The sequence below is a fragment of the Trachurus trachurus genome (assembly GCF_905171665.1).
Source record: "Trachurus trachurus genome assembly, chromosome: 3".
Taxonomy (NCBI): domain Eukaryota; kingdom Metazoa; phylum Chordata; class Actinopteri; order Carangiformes; family Carangidae; genus Trachurus; species Trachurus trachurus.
In genome coordinates, this window is record NC_139893.1 from 14,706,775 (window position 1) to 14,724,161 (window position 17,387).

A 17,387-nucleotide genomic window follows, 5' to 3' on the forward strand; every position below is an offset into this window, starting at 1 on the left:
CGTGACGCACTCTGAGGGCTGAGCTCTTCTAGGGGGAGTTTGACTCTCAGATACTTCACAGTCAGTATCTTCTTCCCCGCGTAAAGACGTGCACGCTTTGTGAAAGGAGATCCTTCATATTCACGGTATTATATATATAGCCTATATATTATTATCAGAGACGCATTTTGAGGATGAAGCTGCTTCTGCTCCTCGCCATCTCCTGCCTCGCCTTACATAACGGAATGGGTAAGTCCGGACTGTTTATGGTAGTGTGTGTTTTTGAGGTACAGGTAGTAGTAGATTACTTTTTACTCAGGTTATTATTTCATACAGAATAGCTAACACAAAAGTCAAACTGTGCTCCTATAGACTCCACCCATCTGAATGACCAGTAGTAACCAGGGGTTGTTATTGTATGCCTATTTGACTCTGTGTGTCATCATATACAGTAGTGATTCCCGACAGCTTCTGACTCATACAACTCCAACCTCAGAACTGTGTGTCCTAGTAGTTGGGTTGATGGCAGCTCAACATCCTCACACCTGTAGCTATACTCCTGGAACAGATTGTCAAAAACCCAAACCTTCAAAACATCTAAAATCACACAGCAGGTCATTGTTCTTTCTTCTGAGGTTGACTGAAGGTTCAGCTTCTCAAGGGGGGAAATATCTGAAAAAGTCCTGCCTTCTTTCAGATTGAACCAGAAAGAGCAAAGGCGTTTCAGTTCCGAATTAAGTTTCGATGTGCCTTGTTGAAAGCTTTGTACATGTAAAGGGGTTTTTTGGACTCTCAACCATGACATAGGGAGGTTAATGTCCCTTTGTTGATGTAGTGGGAGGAGATGACGAAGGGAAACTTTGGTACAGGTTAAAAGAATAACAACAATATTTTTGAAGTTTTAGAAAACACCCTTTTTTCAGTTTCTTTTGCAACAGGCTACCACCAGGGGATAATAAAGATAAGATCACCAAAAACTGAAAAATCACAAATTTCAATCAATAAGAATTTGGTCGACTTGCACTTTTTATGTGCTAACGGAAGTAGGATGCCTTTAAAGTTATTGTAATGCAAACAGTTCAAACAAGTTTCCCTGAATTAGATTTTTCATCACTTACATCACTTACAAATTTGTCTATCTGGGGTCTGTCTCTAGTATGCACTCATTTTTAAGACAATAATGCACAGGAGGAAGTTGTTGCTACTGTGGCGTATTGTATATTGCAATCAGAATGATGAGAAAAACACAAGCAGCAAAGGAAGGCAAAGCGGTTGGTCAGGGTTCATTCTACAGTGAGACAATGAGCCAAAACCAGTAGAAGAAAACAACCAGATGGCCGCTTCACATGATGGAAGAGCAGCACAGACTCTACACTTGAAGCTGGTTTTGTGATGAAGGAGACAGAAGGCGAAAGCAACAGTACACAGTGTAGACAAAACAGGAAATAGATTTTGATAACGGATTTGTACAAATGTGTGATGTGCGACTTATGCGACTAACACAAGTTTTTTTCATTGAAGTGCTTGCTTAATAAGTGCAATCTTCCTATTGTTAATTTTTACTTGCTGTTTTTGACTGTCATGATATTTATTGATTTAGTTTCCTTACGCAGTTTAGTTTCTTTACACAGCACCAGATACCCTTCATAATCAATTTCCTTTGCAGTCTCTTGAAAAAGTTTTGATATTGTAACACATTACTGAGGAGAATGAGAAGCTCTGAAGGCAACAGACCGCCTGTTACATTAACCTGTTGCAGAATCATGTTGTAATCTCCTGTAACTCTCCAAACATGGAACTAGTAAACCTTAATTATGGCTCTGAACTGATCCAGATGAGCAACCAGATGTTGCTCAAGAAAACTGACTGAAGTGAATTGTTGCGTAAAAAAAAACTACACGACAAAAAAAAGTGAACATCAATGACCCTGTTTCTCTCCCCCCAGGCGCACCGAGGACTGCTTCATACAAGTTTGTGAGATGTAACCCTGTGGGTGACCAGGCCAACTGTGTGACTCACCAAGGTCCAGAGATGGAGTGGAATCCAGACTTACCAGCCAAACTGCCTGCATCAGCTGCACAGTATCTGTATGTACCCATATGTTGTGTTACGTATATTTCTAAGAGAGTGCACATTAAGCTTGGGATGTAATGGTTTATTTTCTCTGCGAGTTGCTCAGCGTAAGAAAGACGAGTGTGTCTTAGTGGCAGCACGTTCACTTCAGTGTTGAATTGGGCCCAGAAAGGCAAAACAAAGTAAATCAACCAACTCTGTGATAGTGTAGTATACTAACTGTCAGATAAATGCAGACTTTAAATATAGAAATGCCGATTCTGCTTTGGATCTCTCACTTTTGGTCAACACAACTCCAGCAGCACGGCCTCTATCTGGGTGTATCTCTGTGTTTGAGAGAGAATGTGTAAGTGTGAGGTAGATGGCCAAGAAAAGCCAAAATAGGAGTCAGCGTGGAGGGAGACAGAGGGGACAACAGAGAGAGGAAGCGAGAGAAAGAGAAAAAGAAAGAGAGCAGGGTAGTTAGAGCTGGAATAGACCAGAGGAGCTCTTTGTCTATTCCACATTGTCCCAGAACACAGAGTTAGAGGTTTCTAAAAGTTAAAGCAGTAAACGGTGATCTGTGGCCAGTTTTGCTTCACTCCCTAGTAGTTAGGAATGACAGTGAGAAATGTTGATAGTTTCTCAGCAAAAAAGGGATGATATCATCCAGATTATGTCAGTTCATTCTGATTTTATTATCATTAAATTATTTAAACTCGATTTTTATATGGATGTCATGAAAAGATGTATAATGAGAAAGATGATGAAATTAGAGTGGTAATGTGCTGAAATCTGAACTATACTTTCAACATTTTTGAAATTAATTAAGCTGTAAAGAGTAGAATGATAATGAAAACTTACTTTTGGCCATGAATATCAATATATGAACTCACATACATTTCCTCTTAATGCTGGTCTGTGGGAAAGGGACTGGTCAGTTTAGAGTTCTTTGTGGAGGCATACTTACGCTCTGTGTACTGTAAACTAAAGTAAAGAGGGAGTGTATTTGTTTCGAGGCATCTTGCAGAGACAGCCAGAGATACCATGATGTGATGGTATGTGAACGATGTGGGTGCAAATTCACTCGCTGCATGACTCACTTTTATGTCTCTTGCAGGGTTCATTCTTACTCTGCTTCACGACGTGCAGATAAAGCACCTATGCAGTTTTACTTTTGAAATTGTAAATCCATTAGATGTTATGCTAGCTCAGTAGTTCATGCAATGATGGCATCTAAGTTTTAACATGACCAGACTTATACGGTGCTTTACATCGTTTCTGCTGGTGACTTAGCTCTAACATGCAAAAGTTGCCTCCTTTGTGTTTTAATAGAAGAAAAAAGATTGTGAATTAAGACAATTCTTATTTAATTTTAATAAATAGTTGCAGATCTTAACTTTAATCCCAATAGGAGTATCCTTAGGCAAATGCTTGAGGGAGTGAGTCACATTCACTTCAAATTTTAAAAATTAAGTCTATTTTTCATGGTAAGTTTTCATAGAAACTGAAGGAAATAGATTGCATTCAGCACAACTCGTATCTTTCAGGACCATGGAGCTGTCAACACAAGCTTCATGCTACAGTAGTTTGACATCATAAATAAATCTCCATTACTATTTTGTTCAGAGACACATATTTTCATCTTTCTGCCTTAAATAGTAAAGCATTTTTAGACACTTCTAACCATTTCAGTTCATTTGTTTGTGTGTTAAAGCAGCAGCCTGCGATTTCCTGTTGTTAAAGCTGACCATATTTCTGTTCTTTTGATATCTAGTAGGAAGGAGCTCAGAAGTTACCCTGTGTCTTAAGGGAACATACACATCTCACAGCCACCATAGACAAATTTTTTTATTTCCCAACTTCGTCAGTTTCACTTACTGCATAAAAACAAAACTCATCTATGTCTTCTTTAAGAAGACGTAGAAGTTGTGAAGGTATAGGAGATATTGTCATGCTGAATCAAAGAGGAATTCAGATCATCCTGTTTATTTAGACTCTTGGTCCAGATCGTTCCATTTAGATGAACTTCAAAACAGTGAACTTCTGGAAGTAATGAGCTGGTTAGGAAGCGCGTGTGTTCATGGGTTCGTGTGTGTGCGTGTGGCATATGGTTCGTGTAAAAGACCTTATGTTTTAATGCATGTGACTGCCGAGACGGTATCACAGTCTAGGTCTTAGCCCTCAGTTTCCTCTTTTAGAGTTCCTCTTAACTGATTTTGATCATATCAGGTAATGATGTTTTATTTTCAAAGAGGGAAAGTTTTCAGAAATGAATTCCTCAAATCATATTCAGTTCTTTCTCAATCAGATCCGAGGAAATCACACAGTGTCTTGGGTGTGTTGAAAAACGTACAGTACATAGATGTGTGCTGTATGTTTCTCCCCTGAGCCTCCCCGTATTTGATTTGACCAAAAAGATGAAGTCCATCTGAAAACGTACTGAGATGTTTGTGAGGCTTGAACAGATAATGCTGTAAATGAACAAGGATTGTTGAGCCTGAAAGCAACAAAATGCCGACACGAGCAGGTGACAAGTCTGGATGGTTAGAGACAGAGTAAAAGAAAGTGGATATTTGTTTTAAAGAAGGTCTGTGTTGTTAGTATGTGACTCTTTTTCGGCCTCCTTTATCACTTTGAGCTAGTTTGGAAACACCAGGGCCTCAGTACAAGCCCTATTTTTTGCAGCGCGCCTTGTACAGGAAGTCAGAGGGAAGTGTTGAGAGGAAGTGGGCTGTGACGCCTGGTGGGCCGCTGCTTCTGGTCTATTGTTTTATGTCTGCAAATGCAGCACACGAGTTTGAGAAGTACCAGATTACATGTAAGGACACTGTAACTGAGTAGTTAAAATGGGATTTCTTCCTTTACAATTATTTCAACAACCTTCAAAAGAAAGTCTGTCTAAATATTGTCAACGACTCAGGTTAAGTTTAAGCTGTTTCTGAAAGTGCTGAATACCTTAAAAACTAAGACATTCACTTGGCTTCTTTGACTTTTGTTTCTTTATTTTAAAACTAGTTGCAGGTCATGAGGCTTTATCAGAGGAGCCTCAGAGATTGATAAATTAACATGTTATCCTAAAAACTATTAATGGGCGACTATTGCTTGTTGAAGTTCAACTGAGCTATATTGAAATAAAACTATGAACCAATAAACATGTTAAATGAATGTGAATTGTCAGACAGATGTAGAAAGAGAAGTGTGAAAACAATCACACCTGTTGTCCTCCCACATACGTTTTCGCACAGTCTTTATCTTTAACCTAGTGACATGCATCTTTCTAGACATCGTCCTAGTCATGTATTTTCTATCACCGCTACCTGCCTCTGCTAACTGTTTCAAAGTCAAAAAGAAAAGAAAAGAAAAAGCCCTGTTTCGCAGCGATAGCTTCAACATGAATAGAATCATTAGCCTGGAAAAACATGGACATAACAACACCCATAAAGTCCACCTTCACCCACTAATGTGTTATCGTGGCTAATTGTTTCTGAAAGTGTGCGGAGTGATGTGACTTAATGGTGAAAGTTTCTCTGTGCCACCTTAAACAAGGTTAACGCACAGAGGAACTAATAGCTTACACAAGTGCAATGTGGAAACTTTGTACTGCTAAGAATGGACTGTACGCTTGTGAAGCAGGAGGCATCTTGCAGCTTGTTCTTGGTTTTAAATGATGAAGTAGTAGTTGTAGCAGTAGTAGTATAGTATGGTATGTTGTTACTTTTTGAGGAAAAACTTAATTCAGATGAATTTTTATTTCAAGTAATTTTGGTGAGATCTTCAGAGCTGAAATCCCAGTTCAAATACAGCAAATAGATAAGTTTGAGAAGGTGCATTCATTTGTTGTTGTATATCATGCAAATGAAAATGTCACATGACAATGAGTTAACAGTTTTATTTTCTGAAATGATGACAGCTTTTTCAAACAAACAGTTAATCTGCCAAACCCCACACCATTTCTCAATGCCTGCCTCTTTTCCTGTTTCCAGAGAGGCAGAGCCTGTGGAGGATGACAGTCCACTGATGGAGGAGGAAGAGATGGAGGAGGATATGGAGGAGGAGAACGGTGAAGAGACGATGTCCCCAGAGCTTTTCCCAGCCGAAGAAGGTTCTGGTGCTTATGAGGGATCTGGATTTGGATTCATGGAGGACCAGGCCACTGCAGCTGCAAGTGAGACAGGCTCTGGAGAGACAGACATGGACCTAAAGACTGGTAATTTTAGTTTCTAACTCCCAACTTAATGTAACCCACCCCCCTTTTTTATGTCCTATGTGAACTGACCTGTCCTTATTTTTAGGTGAAGATCTGAGAGGTCTGAGGCGATTGTTCCCCAGCAGGTCTGCAAAACCAGCAGAGCAGGACCTGAGAGACGACCACCTTCTGCAGCTGTAGACCCAACACCCTCCCACTGAAAGAGACACACACACACACACACACACACACACACACACACACACACACACACACACACACACACACACACACACACACACACACACACACACACACACACACACACACACACACACACACGGCTAAAATCTATTTTATTTCCACCTTGCCCACTCAATAGTAAAGCCAACATTGCATCACCACCTGGTGGTGGAAAAATGTGCTTACTCAGAGACCGATAAAGGTCATATTGTATTGTTAGATGGGAATAAAAAATAAAAAATCCACTGTAAACAATGTAAAAGTATCTGTCAAACAGTCCACACATATAACACAAACGCATACACTGTAATTCAGTTCATATACATAGTGACTTTTTTTTGTTTCCCTGAGATGCTGTTTAATATAAAATTTGAAATTTGCTTTCAAACATTTGTAAATACAAGTGCAATAAAATGATGCTGTTGTCCATGCATTACTCATTGTGGGGATTGTGGACATTGTGTTGTGTTTTGGGCCATGTGCTCCTTAAGGGCACACACACAAACAAACAAAGACTTATTTATATTATTTGATCCCATTTGTCTCAAATGTTGTGACACTTTACACTTACCCAGGAGGGTCGTGCAGCCAATCTTGGGAACTTCTGGTCTGCAAGGTTGAACAAGAGACTCTTGCTCGCCCAAACCCCTCAGGAATAGATTAATGCAATCTTAACCACTGTGAGCTGGAACATATACAACATGTATTATGCACATGCATACATTTCAACATGCTCTGTGTTGTCTAATTTGCATTTGATATACTTATATTAATAAAGGATTTATAACAACAGTATTCAGAAGTGTTTTCAGTTTACTATATCCTGACTCCTACTCTGTTTTCTGTTCTGCTACTGAATATCATGTCTTTTCTGTACAACATACTTGAGTTTTATACTTGCTAACAAGTATAACACATAGGCCTATTGTATTTTTTGATTGATAATATGTAATTTTCTAGAAAAATAGAATAGAATAGAATAGGCTACTTTATTAATCCCTTGCGGGAAATTCTTTTGTCACAGCGCTCCAGTGTACAAATGTGAAGAATATTATAGCAGAATAATACAATACAACAATGTAAGATACATTACAAATTAAATATTACAAAATTTACAAAGTTAAATACAGTATTACCAAATTACAAAAATTAAAAACTACAAGAATAAACCCAAAAATTTGCCCCTCCCCCTCTCCCCATCTTAACAGTGGGCTATATACAAAAGAAAATATAAGCATACAATAAATAAATCTCAGTTGAGGTGATATTGCGCCTAGAAATAAGCTGCTTCATTGTACAGGCCATAGTGAGCTGGTTTATTGCACCAAAGAATTGTATAGTTTAATGTTTAAACCAGAACTCTTGGGCTAAATAAATAAATAAATAATAATAATACATGGACTTCCTTTACTTTAAAACGTTTATTTTTAAAGGAGATAGATTGGACTATACTGGTTTTACTGTCGGACAACAGCAACACAAAAGTCAATATAATTTCAGGTTATTATGAAATAATGGGGGGGGGGGGGGGGGGGGGGGGGGGGGACTATACTAACTAAAACATTTTTTTTTAAAGATAAAAGATAAAGATAAAAAGTGATAATAAGTGTGCCTGTGTCCCATGATCCTGTACTAATCGGTGTACAGTGTCTCCCTCCCCTCCCCACCCCACCCCACCCCGGGCCACACACACACATGACCCGGGTCACATGACGGCTCTGCTCGGTTCTACCTCCTGGTTCAGGCGGACTGGCTACACGGAGCGAGGCTAGCTGTTAGCTTGGACTGTCTACACGGCCGAGATGGTGAGTTGTTAAAACAAGCATCGTGTGTACCGACTACACCGAAGTAAACTGGAGTGTTTATCCCTTAGAAAAAAAAGAAAAAGTCTAATATTAACACGGGCCTGCAGTTTGGGCTGACAGCAGCTGGTTAATAATGTAAAGCTGACAGGAAGGGTAAGGTAGCTGTGTTAGCATCAGTAACGTACGAGGCCCCAGTTGGTTGGCAGCAGCTCTGCTTGTGGCTAATAACAGTACTTACTAAAAGTGGCAATTTGCTTATAGCTGCGTCAAAATTAGCTTATTTATTTTAACGTTATTTAGAGCTATAAGTGGGCTAAACTACATGCGGGCGTTAGCTTATGTTGCTGCTTAGTTAAAGTTGTATTGTTGCTGTTAAGCAACAAAATCTTAAACTTGTATAGGCTAAATGGTTTTATGTTGTTGTTTTCAAAGATATTCAAGTTGGACACAGTTTTGTTAATTAATGTCCTAACTATCCAACTGCTACTGACTTTGATATAGTGTTATTGTGGTACTATGATGTATTTCTTTAAGTGTAAGTGCCTCTGCTGCGTCTTGGGACGTGATGAATTGAAGCATCCCAGTCGTTTCCAGCCAGTGACTGGTCTCACCTGACATCTTGATGATTGGGCTCGTTTCTCCGGATTTGCTGCTGCTGCTGCTGCTGCTGCTTGTTGGAGCATGTGTTTGTGACTTTGCTGCCAGCTCATTGTGAAATAATGTGGCCGCCTTGTAGCTGAGATGCATGATTGTGTTAGTATGGACATAGCACTGCAGATGTTGTTTTTCTTTCTCACTGGGTAATGGACACAGAGTAGGACTAGGAAGTGAAGTGAATGAGATTTATATGATGAAAACCACAGAATATGACTGTGTCAAGGACACACCCAAGTAACACCAGTGTCAGTGGTGTTGTGTGTCAATCTAATCTAATGGATTCATGTGGTTATAAATGATATAAGTATCAGCTTCACTGCAGTGGCAGTTTGCAAAATCTACCCAGTAATTAAAAACTGTGATTTCGTATTTCAGCAGCTTAGATCCTGAGAGTCATGTGCCATTTTTAGCCCCAGTTGTCCTATAAATTTTAATTTTCAGTGTTGGAAATGCAAAAGTTTTAACTGTCATTCAGCGTCATACAGTCCATGCACTTCATGATTAATATAAAAAGGGACCTTTTCTTCCATCACATGTACTGTTAATAAACGCTTTGCCAAATTATTATACAGATCCACCAGCTAGTAGCCTATGTAAAACCATGTCGTCTATCATGTGCATTGTTTTTTCAGAGTTTCCTAGGAGGTTTGTTTGGGCCGGTATGTGAAATAGACGTACTGCTGAACGATGCAGAGAGCAGAAAGACAGCTGAGCTGAAGACAGAAGATGGGAAAGTGGAAAAACACTACATGTTCTACGATGGAGAGTCTGTGTCTGGAAAGGTAAAGCAGAGAGCAGACCTGTTTTAATAAGGGAATTCTGCACACATAGCCTAGTGTATGTATGTATTATGTATGTTACGTATTATATTATATTATGTATTAACTCTATTTACATAATATGCACTGTCTATTTTGGGATTTTCTCTTTACCTGGGTTCTGTGGGAAACTAACATTGTTTTGATGTTTGTGCTCTGAATTTGAGAGGAGGTAAATCAGCTATGTGAAGGATGTATGAATGTAGAGATCTGTCAGTTTTATTAAGTAACACTGTGTATTTAATAGTACTCTCACTGGTCATTTTCAACTGATGGGCTGGGCAAAAATGTGTATTTTAGTACTAGCGATATGTAATATGAGAAGAGATAGGCCCCGGTAGAGATACATATTCTTTATGGTCTACAAAGAGAATATACCCCAGTCTTTCTTTGTCAAAGAAACATATAGTAATATAGATGCAAATTGGTGACATTGTTAAAGTATGACTGTGCTGGCATGCTTTTTGGTTCATCAACTCTTTCTTTTCCAGGTGAATCTAAATGTGAAGCAGGGAGGAAAGCGACTGGAGCATCAGGGCATCCGCATCGAGTTTGTTGGACAGATAGGTGAGCATGGTGCATTTATCATATTTCCTCTGTTCTCACTCTATCTTGCTGATAACAAATATTTATAAATATGATACTTTGCTAAAATAACCATTTATTTTGTTTGTTGTAAATAGGATACTACAGATGTGTATATTCTGTTAAACAGTCCAAACATCAAAATTTCCTTATGAAATTAGCTCTGTGAAAAATCAGAGGTGCTCATTGAATGCATCGTGTTTTATTGCTGGAAACCTACTTTTCAACAATAGGATTTCCTCACGTGACTCAAAGGTTTAACGGAGCATGTGGTCGTCATGCGCAGCCTGCAGTAGTAGAGCTGAACCTCATCCAACTGTATTGACGCTAAAGAGGGAGGGAGGGAGGGAGGGGGTGAGAGCAGTGTGCTGAAGGACAAGTGAATCCAGATGACGGAAAACTGTTTGAAGTTTAGGACAAAGTTTCCTTTTTTTTTAAAGTCTACACTGTTTTTTTTAGCTCATCCAGCAGTGTAGCAACCGAATCACGGTCCCCATTGTGAGATATAATGACGGGCCCTACACGCATGTTACTAGTTATAAGGCGTCACACACGCACACCCACACTATGTGGTCTATATAAACTTTTACCAACAGTGTGTTGGATTTTACAATGAAATTACTTGGGCTATTGTATTGGAAAAGTAAAGAGATCAAGAATACTTAGAGTCAAGACCACAGCTCTGACTCTCTGAACAACAGCCCGCAGGTCAGTGTGTGTAACAATCAGCATTGCATCAGACTGTAGGGGAGGAGCTGTCTAATCTATGGTGGTGCTGAAATGACTACAAAATAATTTTTCTTGCAACCTCACGAGTGCACTCCTACTTGATATAAGCCTTATGGCAAGAGGAGAGATGATGATAAAAATGAAGCCTATAGCACTACATGACAAGACAGAAGAGAGCTGTTGTTGGTTTTTTTTACACTTTATTTAGAGATCTTCTGACCAAATAGAAATATTGGAAAGATGTTCTTCAGCTATATTTTTTCTGCCACAGAGTAAAATGGCAAAGAAATTCTTCAGCAACTGTGTTATTCCAGACATGACCAAGAAAAAAATAAGTTACTCACATAAATCCCATCAAAAGATTTCACTGCTCACACATCAATCAGCCTTACTTCTGCCACATACGGCTTACTACATAAAATGAAACGAAACTACGCTACAAATATTTGAAAAGGCTTACAGCTTGCCTGCAGAGAACTGTGTGGATTGTGGTCACATCAGAAAGCCAAAAGAAAAAAGTCACCACATATCTATATCATTTATAGCGTCAGAGCAACGTAAGCTGCTTTTCTACCCCTCCACAACACCTGACTTCTCTTCTCTCATAGTTTCTTCACCCAGTAACAGCCACATAAGAAAAAAAAAAACACAGGCCTCGCGTGAAACAGGTCCAAACAGGGAAGGGTCAGGGCAGCCCACCACAGTCAAATTATTTAGGTTTTAGCTACCCCAAACCCCCTGGAAAATATTTGGCTAATGGAGGGGCATCATTGCAATGATTATGTTCCAACCATTGGACCTCTATGAGTCCGTTACTGCCGTATGGTACAGATAGGTTGACATAACTTTAGAATACATTTGGCCTAACTATGTCACCAATTGGGGAAACCATGACAAAGATAGGTTTGCTTCCAAACAATAATGCTAAACAATTCCACTCTGCTGTATTTCAGAGCTGTTCTCTGATAAGAGTAACACCCATGAGTTTGTGGACTTGGTGAAAGAGTTGGCTTTGCCCGGAGAACTCACCCAGAACAGAAGCTACGACTTTGAGTTCATGCAGGTGGAGAAGCCCTACGAGTCCTACACTGGAGCGAATGTCAGGCTAAGGTACACACACAGTGCACTTTGACATGAGGCAATGTGGAGCATCTGTTGTATTATTAATGTGTGTGTCTTGCATGTGACCGTGAACTCATTAGCTTTTGGACAGGCAGGAACTTTCAGCCTTCGGACCGCAAACCACATGCAGCCTTTTCTAGTTCTGTCTGTCCGTTAATACACTGGGGGGTAGGACGATCAATTAATATACTGCTGTTACTGGTACAGGTATCAATTGTGGTGAGATTACAATTATAATATCAATATCATAGTATTATTATTTGATTTATAGGGACTATATTGATAACAAAAGGATGCATTATTTTTATTATTTATTTTAACACTCTTATAATGTATTTATTTATTTATTTATTGATAGACAACTACAGTAATTGTTAGTTGCGACCTTATTATCAATAGCATATCTTAAAAACAGCGAAATTCTGACAAAAGTAGAATGAATGGTATGGGGGAAAATGTACTAATACTTGTGAAATAATACTATATACAAAAAAATTAAATCATACCAGCAAAACTTTAGGCCTGTTTTCATGAAGACCAATGCAGTGGTTAATTAGAACAGCATGTTCTGCATTGTTTTGGCCTTGGTCTTAAAGCTTCTCTGTTCTCAGCTTGCTGTGTCTGTGTGTTTTTCCTGTAGGTATTTCCTCAGGGTGACAATAGTTCGTCGTCTGTCTGACTTAGTGAAGGAATACGAGTTAATTGTCCACCAGTTAGCCACCTACCCAGATGTCAACAACTCGATCAAGATGGAAGTTGGAATAGAAGACTGTCTCCACATCGAGTTTGAATACAATAAATCCAAGTGAGATCAATATTGTTTTAACTTTTCTGCTGAAGCTGTTTTTGCTGCCATAGAAAACCTCAATTTCAAGGAAGACTTTGTGAGTCTGAGCAGCTTCTTCTTTATGTGTCTCTTTGCCAGGTACCACCTGAAGGATGTGATTGTTGGGAAGATCTACTTCCTGCTGGTCAGGATCAAGATCCAACACATGGAATTACAGCTCATCAAGAAGGAGATGACAGGCATTGGTAAGTATCCAGAGTAGCCGTGTGTTAAAAATAAACTACATTAAATGCCAGACATGTGAGTAATGAGTGTGTATGGACCTGTAGCTTCACACAAGATGATTACATTTGAGGTTTTGTAGCAGTAAATTGCTGCAGTTTACTCTTTATAAGACTAGTTTGGCGCCGGTAAGAGCAGAGACACTTCTGTCGGCCGTGCTCCACTTATTCTAACCTGCTCACTTACTAAAGCTGTTTGTCCTCATTTTTAGGTCCCAGCACTACCACTGAGACAGAGACGGTTGCAAAGTATGAGATCATGGATGGAGCTCCAGTTAAAGGAGAATCGATCCCCATCAGACTGTTCCTGGCAGGTGAGAGCTCCTCCCTCTCACCAGCTGACGTGATATAACCTCATATCACTACATTAGACATTTATTTTCACTGAGTGTGAATGACATCCTGTCTTATCTTACAGGATATGACCTGACACCCACCATGAGGGATGTCAACAAGAAGTTCTCTGTGCGCTACTTCCTTAATCTGGTTCTTGTGGATGAGGAGGACAGAAGATACTTTAAACAGCAGGTAAACACACTTGCACACTCAGCAGTAGCATCCTACATCAGTGAAGTAATATCTGTATGTTTCTGCAGCATACTGAGCCAAGTTGTGTCTGTATCAAACTGGGCTTTAAGTCTTGTTTACATCATATCTTGCCTCTGATCTTTCCAAGTAAAGACTGAAATATGGTTAATTTTTATTTCCATACAAATTCATACCGTAATTGTAATGGCACTGATATAGTTTAGTCTATTTAGTCTCCATTAAAGTTGTTGATTACAATGAGATAACACACAGATCACTTAAATGGATCACTCTTTCAGTTAGGCTGTAAATAAAACAGCACAATGTTTGTGGGAAATTATATGTGGATATATTGCTTGCTACTTACTTACATATTTTTATATTCTGTAATTTGTAACATTCATTTCTGTGCTTGCCATGTGTTTTCTGAGATAGAGCTCAGAGTTGATTACAGTGGTGTTTTATTAAGTACATGTGCACAAGGATCCACACCACATGGGCAGCTTTTGTTGGTTTCACGCTGTTCTGCTGATCAACAGTTGGTGGCAGTAGATAGTAATAAATAAGGAAGATAGTAAAGGGAAAGGGAAATTTACTTCTAAGCAAACTTGAATGTTAACAACATATGATTTACAATATTTAAAAAATTAATGTTTCAAACCTTGAGAGTATTGTATTTTTTATGTATTGTTTCCCTGCATTAATCCCTTTGCCTCCATGTGTAGGAGATTGTTTTGTGGAGAAAAGCCCCCGAGAAGGTGAGGAAAAGAAACTTCCATCAACGCTACGAGTCGCCCGAGCCCCGAAACCAGCCAGTTAGTGCGGAGCAGCCGGAGATGTGAGGACAACGCTATGAACTGAATATACACACAGACTGCCCCACAGACAGACACAGGCTGCCCCACTATCTCCCTGGACTCAGAAATGTCTGTATACATGACTACACATAACATATTTTCAGGCCATACAGTTTGTCGAGTGCGTATTGAGACAGGAAAAAACGATGGAAAAGAGGAGATGGCGACACACGATCACCACATCACTGATCTCCACCGCAGCTTCTTTTGGTTGCATAATGTTGCCAGCACTTCCACTTCCCCAGGACATTTCTCTGACATCCTCCATCCCGAACCTCCTACAAAATGACCGTTTCTCAAAATTTGGATAGGCTTGCAGGTATTTAAGATGCTGAGATATGAGTTGATGAGAGGTTTATATATAATACTTGAGTTTGAGATACGGTTACGCCACTGTGCTCTCCTTCATCCATCTTGCTGTTTTTGTTAGATACGTTTCAACAGTCCACAGAATGCTGTAAAATGTCTTTACTTTACTGAATTTAACATAAATCTAATCCTGTAATTCACCCTCAAATGTGGCTGGATTGTTCGACTACATGTTTCCTGTTCCAGTCAACTTTTCATTTCATACAAGGAAAAAGATCTGATTCAACATGGACAATGTCATTTATTCCATACAATTATTAGAATAATTTAAAATCATATAAGGCTGCAGCTAATCATTATTTTCATTTTCATTTAATTTAATTAGTTTAGTCTATAAAATGTCACCTTGGTACTTGTGCTCAAAGTGACATCCACAGCCATCAGTCTACAATCCCAAAAATTACACAACAGAAAAAAAACAAAACAGTTTATCAATCATCAAAACGGTTGCCAGTTGATTTAACCGACTGCTTATTGACTAGTTATTTCAGCTCTAAAAGCATCATATGTTCAGGTTCTCTTCTTGTTAAAGGTTCATGAGCTCAGTACAACTTTTTAATCTCTTGTTAAGATGAATATTTGATGCAGTTTTCACTGATGGGGTTTGGGACTTTGTTACAGGTTTGCCTCCGAATTTCAACATGTGTCTCTCTAGCATGCTGCATTTTGTTTGAATTTTATGGTGCTGTTTATTTAAGACTAACATTGAAGAATGGAAACCAGTTGTTGTTTGTTGTTCACAATCATTTTAAGGGCCAGCTCACCAAAATTCAAACGTTACGATGGTCGAACAGCAGAATTGAATTTCAGTGCTTTGGGCTGAACTGGTGAAAATTCACTAACTTCTATTTTATCGTGGTAGAGGAGGAAACCTTACAGAGATATGTTAAAATGTCTGCACATTTAATTTGGCTTATAGTAAATATGTTTATTGGTAATTTAAGTGAATTGAACCTTGAAGTTTCTGTACAGAGCTCACTATGACCACATCAGTCAGTCAGCGTAACACATACACCACGGTCAATCTCTGAAATTCAAAGGTTACTTTTTTTTCCTGTTATCACCACATGACTGATTGAATGATTCAGTGGAATAATGAAGCAATGCTATTCGCGGTCTGCAGACGGTTAGAGCCACTGTTCTTGTCACTTTCATCCGATTTTTCAGAGGGTGTGTCTGTTGTTTTTCTTTCTTTTTTTCTGTTCCTCTTGTTTTGGTTTAAGGAACCTGATGTAATGAACGGCTCATGTCTGCTGTTGTAAGCACTGGAAGTAATGCAGTACAATGTTCCACTGTGATGCTCAGACCCTGCTTTAAAAACACAATCTCATACACACACACAGTTTGGTGACCTTGCCAGTCCCGTGTGTAAGGTCTGTGGCCAGTTTTGCACTTTTCCCTCCAATGCTTAACTTTGTTCAAAGGGGCATGGAAGCTGAAATGAAACATCACTCAAGGACAAGTTCACCTCAGAGATCTCCTCTGTCTGTAATGGAAATGATACTGTCATTTATATATATCACTACCTATTTTAATTGGACTTGCCAAGTACAATATTATATTGCTTTTTGTCTCTTTAATGTGCAAGTCATGCTGCCATATAATGTTTCTTTCCCCATATGTCTGAATACCCAGCTCTACTACTCCTCTTTTTTTTTTCTTTGTTCCTTCACACGAGTGTTGAACTTGCATTTTGGTCTCCCTCTTTGTCTGGGAACAATGTAATTTATTTGCAAGTAACGCTTTGTTTCTCTCTGCCTGTCGGATATATTTTCTGTCTTTCTGAACACTGTACAGGTAGGGTGTGTTTGGTGTACTTTAAATACCTGTCAAGGTAATGAAGAAACACTTAAATGCCAAAACTCTCTGCCCTCGTCTTATCTACTGCATGTTAATCTCCACACAATGTTTAATCATGTCATCAATGTGTGTTTGTGTGCGTTTGTGTGCGGGTGTGTGTATGATATGATATGTGTATGATGTGTGTATATACACCAAACCCAAATATATAGCTTAAATGAATAGTGAATAAAGCAAATTTATACTGAAAATCTTGTGAGCAACACTCTTTAAAAACAATGTCGGAAGAGTTCAGTTTGATTCCCTATTGTGAACGAGTACATTTCACTGTATGTTAGTAAAAGTGAACAAGACAGTTAGAAGTTCAACTTTAATATCGATTCAGATGATGCCATCAGTCTGAAATATGTTTTCTTTACAGTGGACATTCAAAACCACTCAATGCATTGGTTCAATCTGTTGAATTATTATTTACCAATACTCTTCGGCAGAGGCTGGAAATGCCCAAAACATCCATATGCTCAAATTATAGACTAATGTATTTATGTTTAATTTTTTTATTGAAAAAGTGAATTCACAGTCTGTG

The 17,387-nt window shown here is 38.9% G+C and overlaps 2 protein-coding genes across 2 annotated transcripts; both read left to right on the forward strand.

Moving 5' to 3' along the window:
• On the forward strand, positions 1 to 6,532 carry srgn (serglycin). Its single transcript, XM_083969355.1, has 4 exons — positions 1 to 228; positions 1,925 to 2,066; positions 6,018 to 6,241; positions 6,327 to 6,532. The coding sequence occupies exons 1-4, from the start codon at positions 174 to 176 to the stop codon at positions 6,419 to 6,421; spliced, it is 516 nt and encodes a 171-aa protein (XP_083825481.1). The 5' UTR covers positions 1 to 173; the 3' UTR covers positions 6,422 to 6,532.
• A 1,631-nt stretch (positions 6,533 to 8,163) lies between these two features.
• Positions 8,164 to 17,052, forward strand: vps26a (VPS26, retromer complex component A). The gene is made up of 9 exons (XM_084001680.1): positions 8,164 to 8,268; positions 9,558 to 9,707; positions 10,235 to 10,310; positions 12,011 to 12,167; positions 12,820 to 12,984; positions 13,105 to 13,211; positions 13,460 to 13,561; positions 13,666 to 13,775; positions 14,501 to 17,052. The coding sequence occupies exons 1-9, from the start codon at positions 8,266 to 8,268 to the stop codon at positions 14,615 to 14,617; spliced, it is 987 nt and encodes a 328-aa protein (XP_083857806.1). The 5' UTR covers positions 8,164 to 8,265; the 3' UTR covers positions 14,618 to 17,052.
• The last annotated feature ends 335 nt before the right edge of the window (positions 17,053 to 17,387 follow it).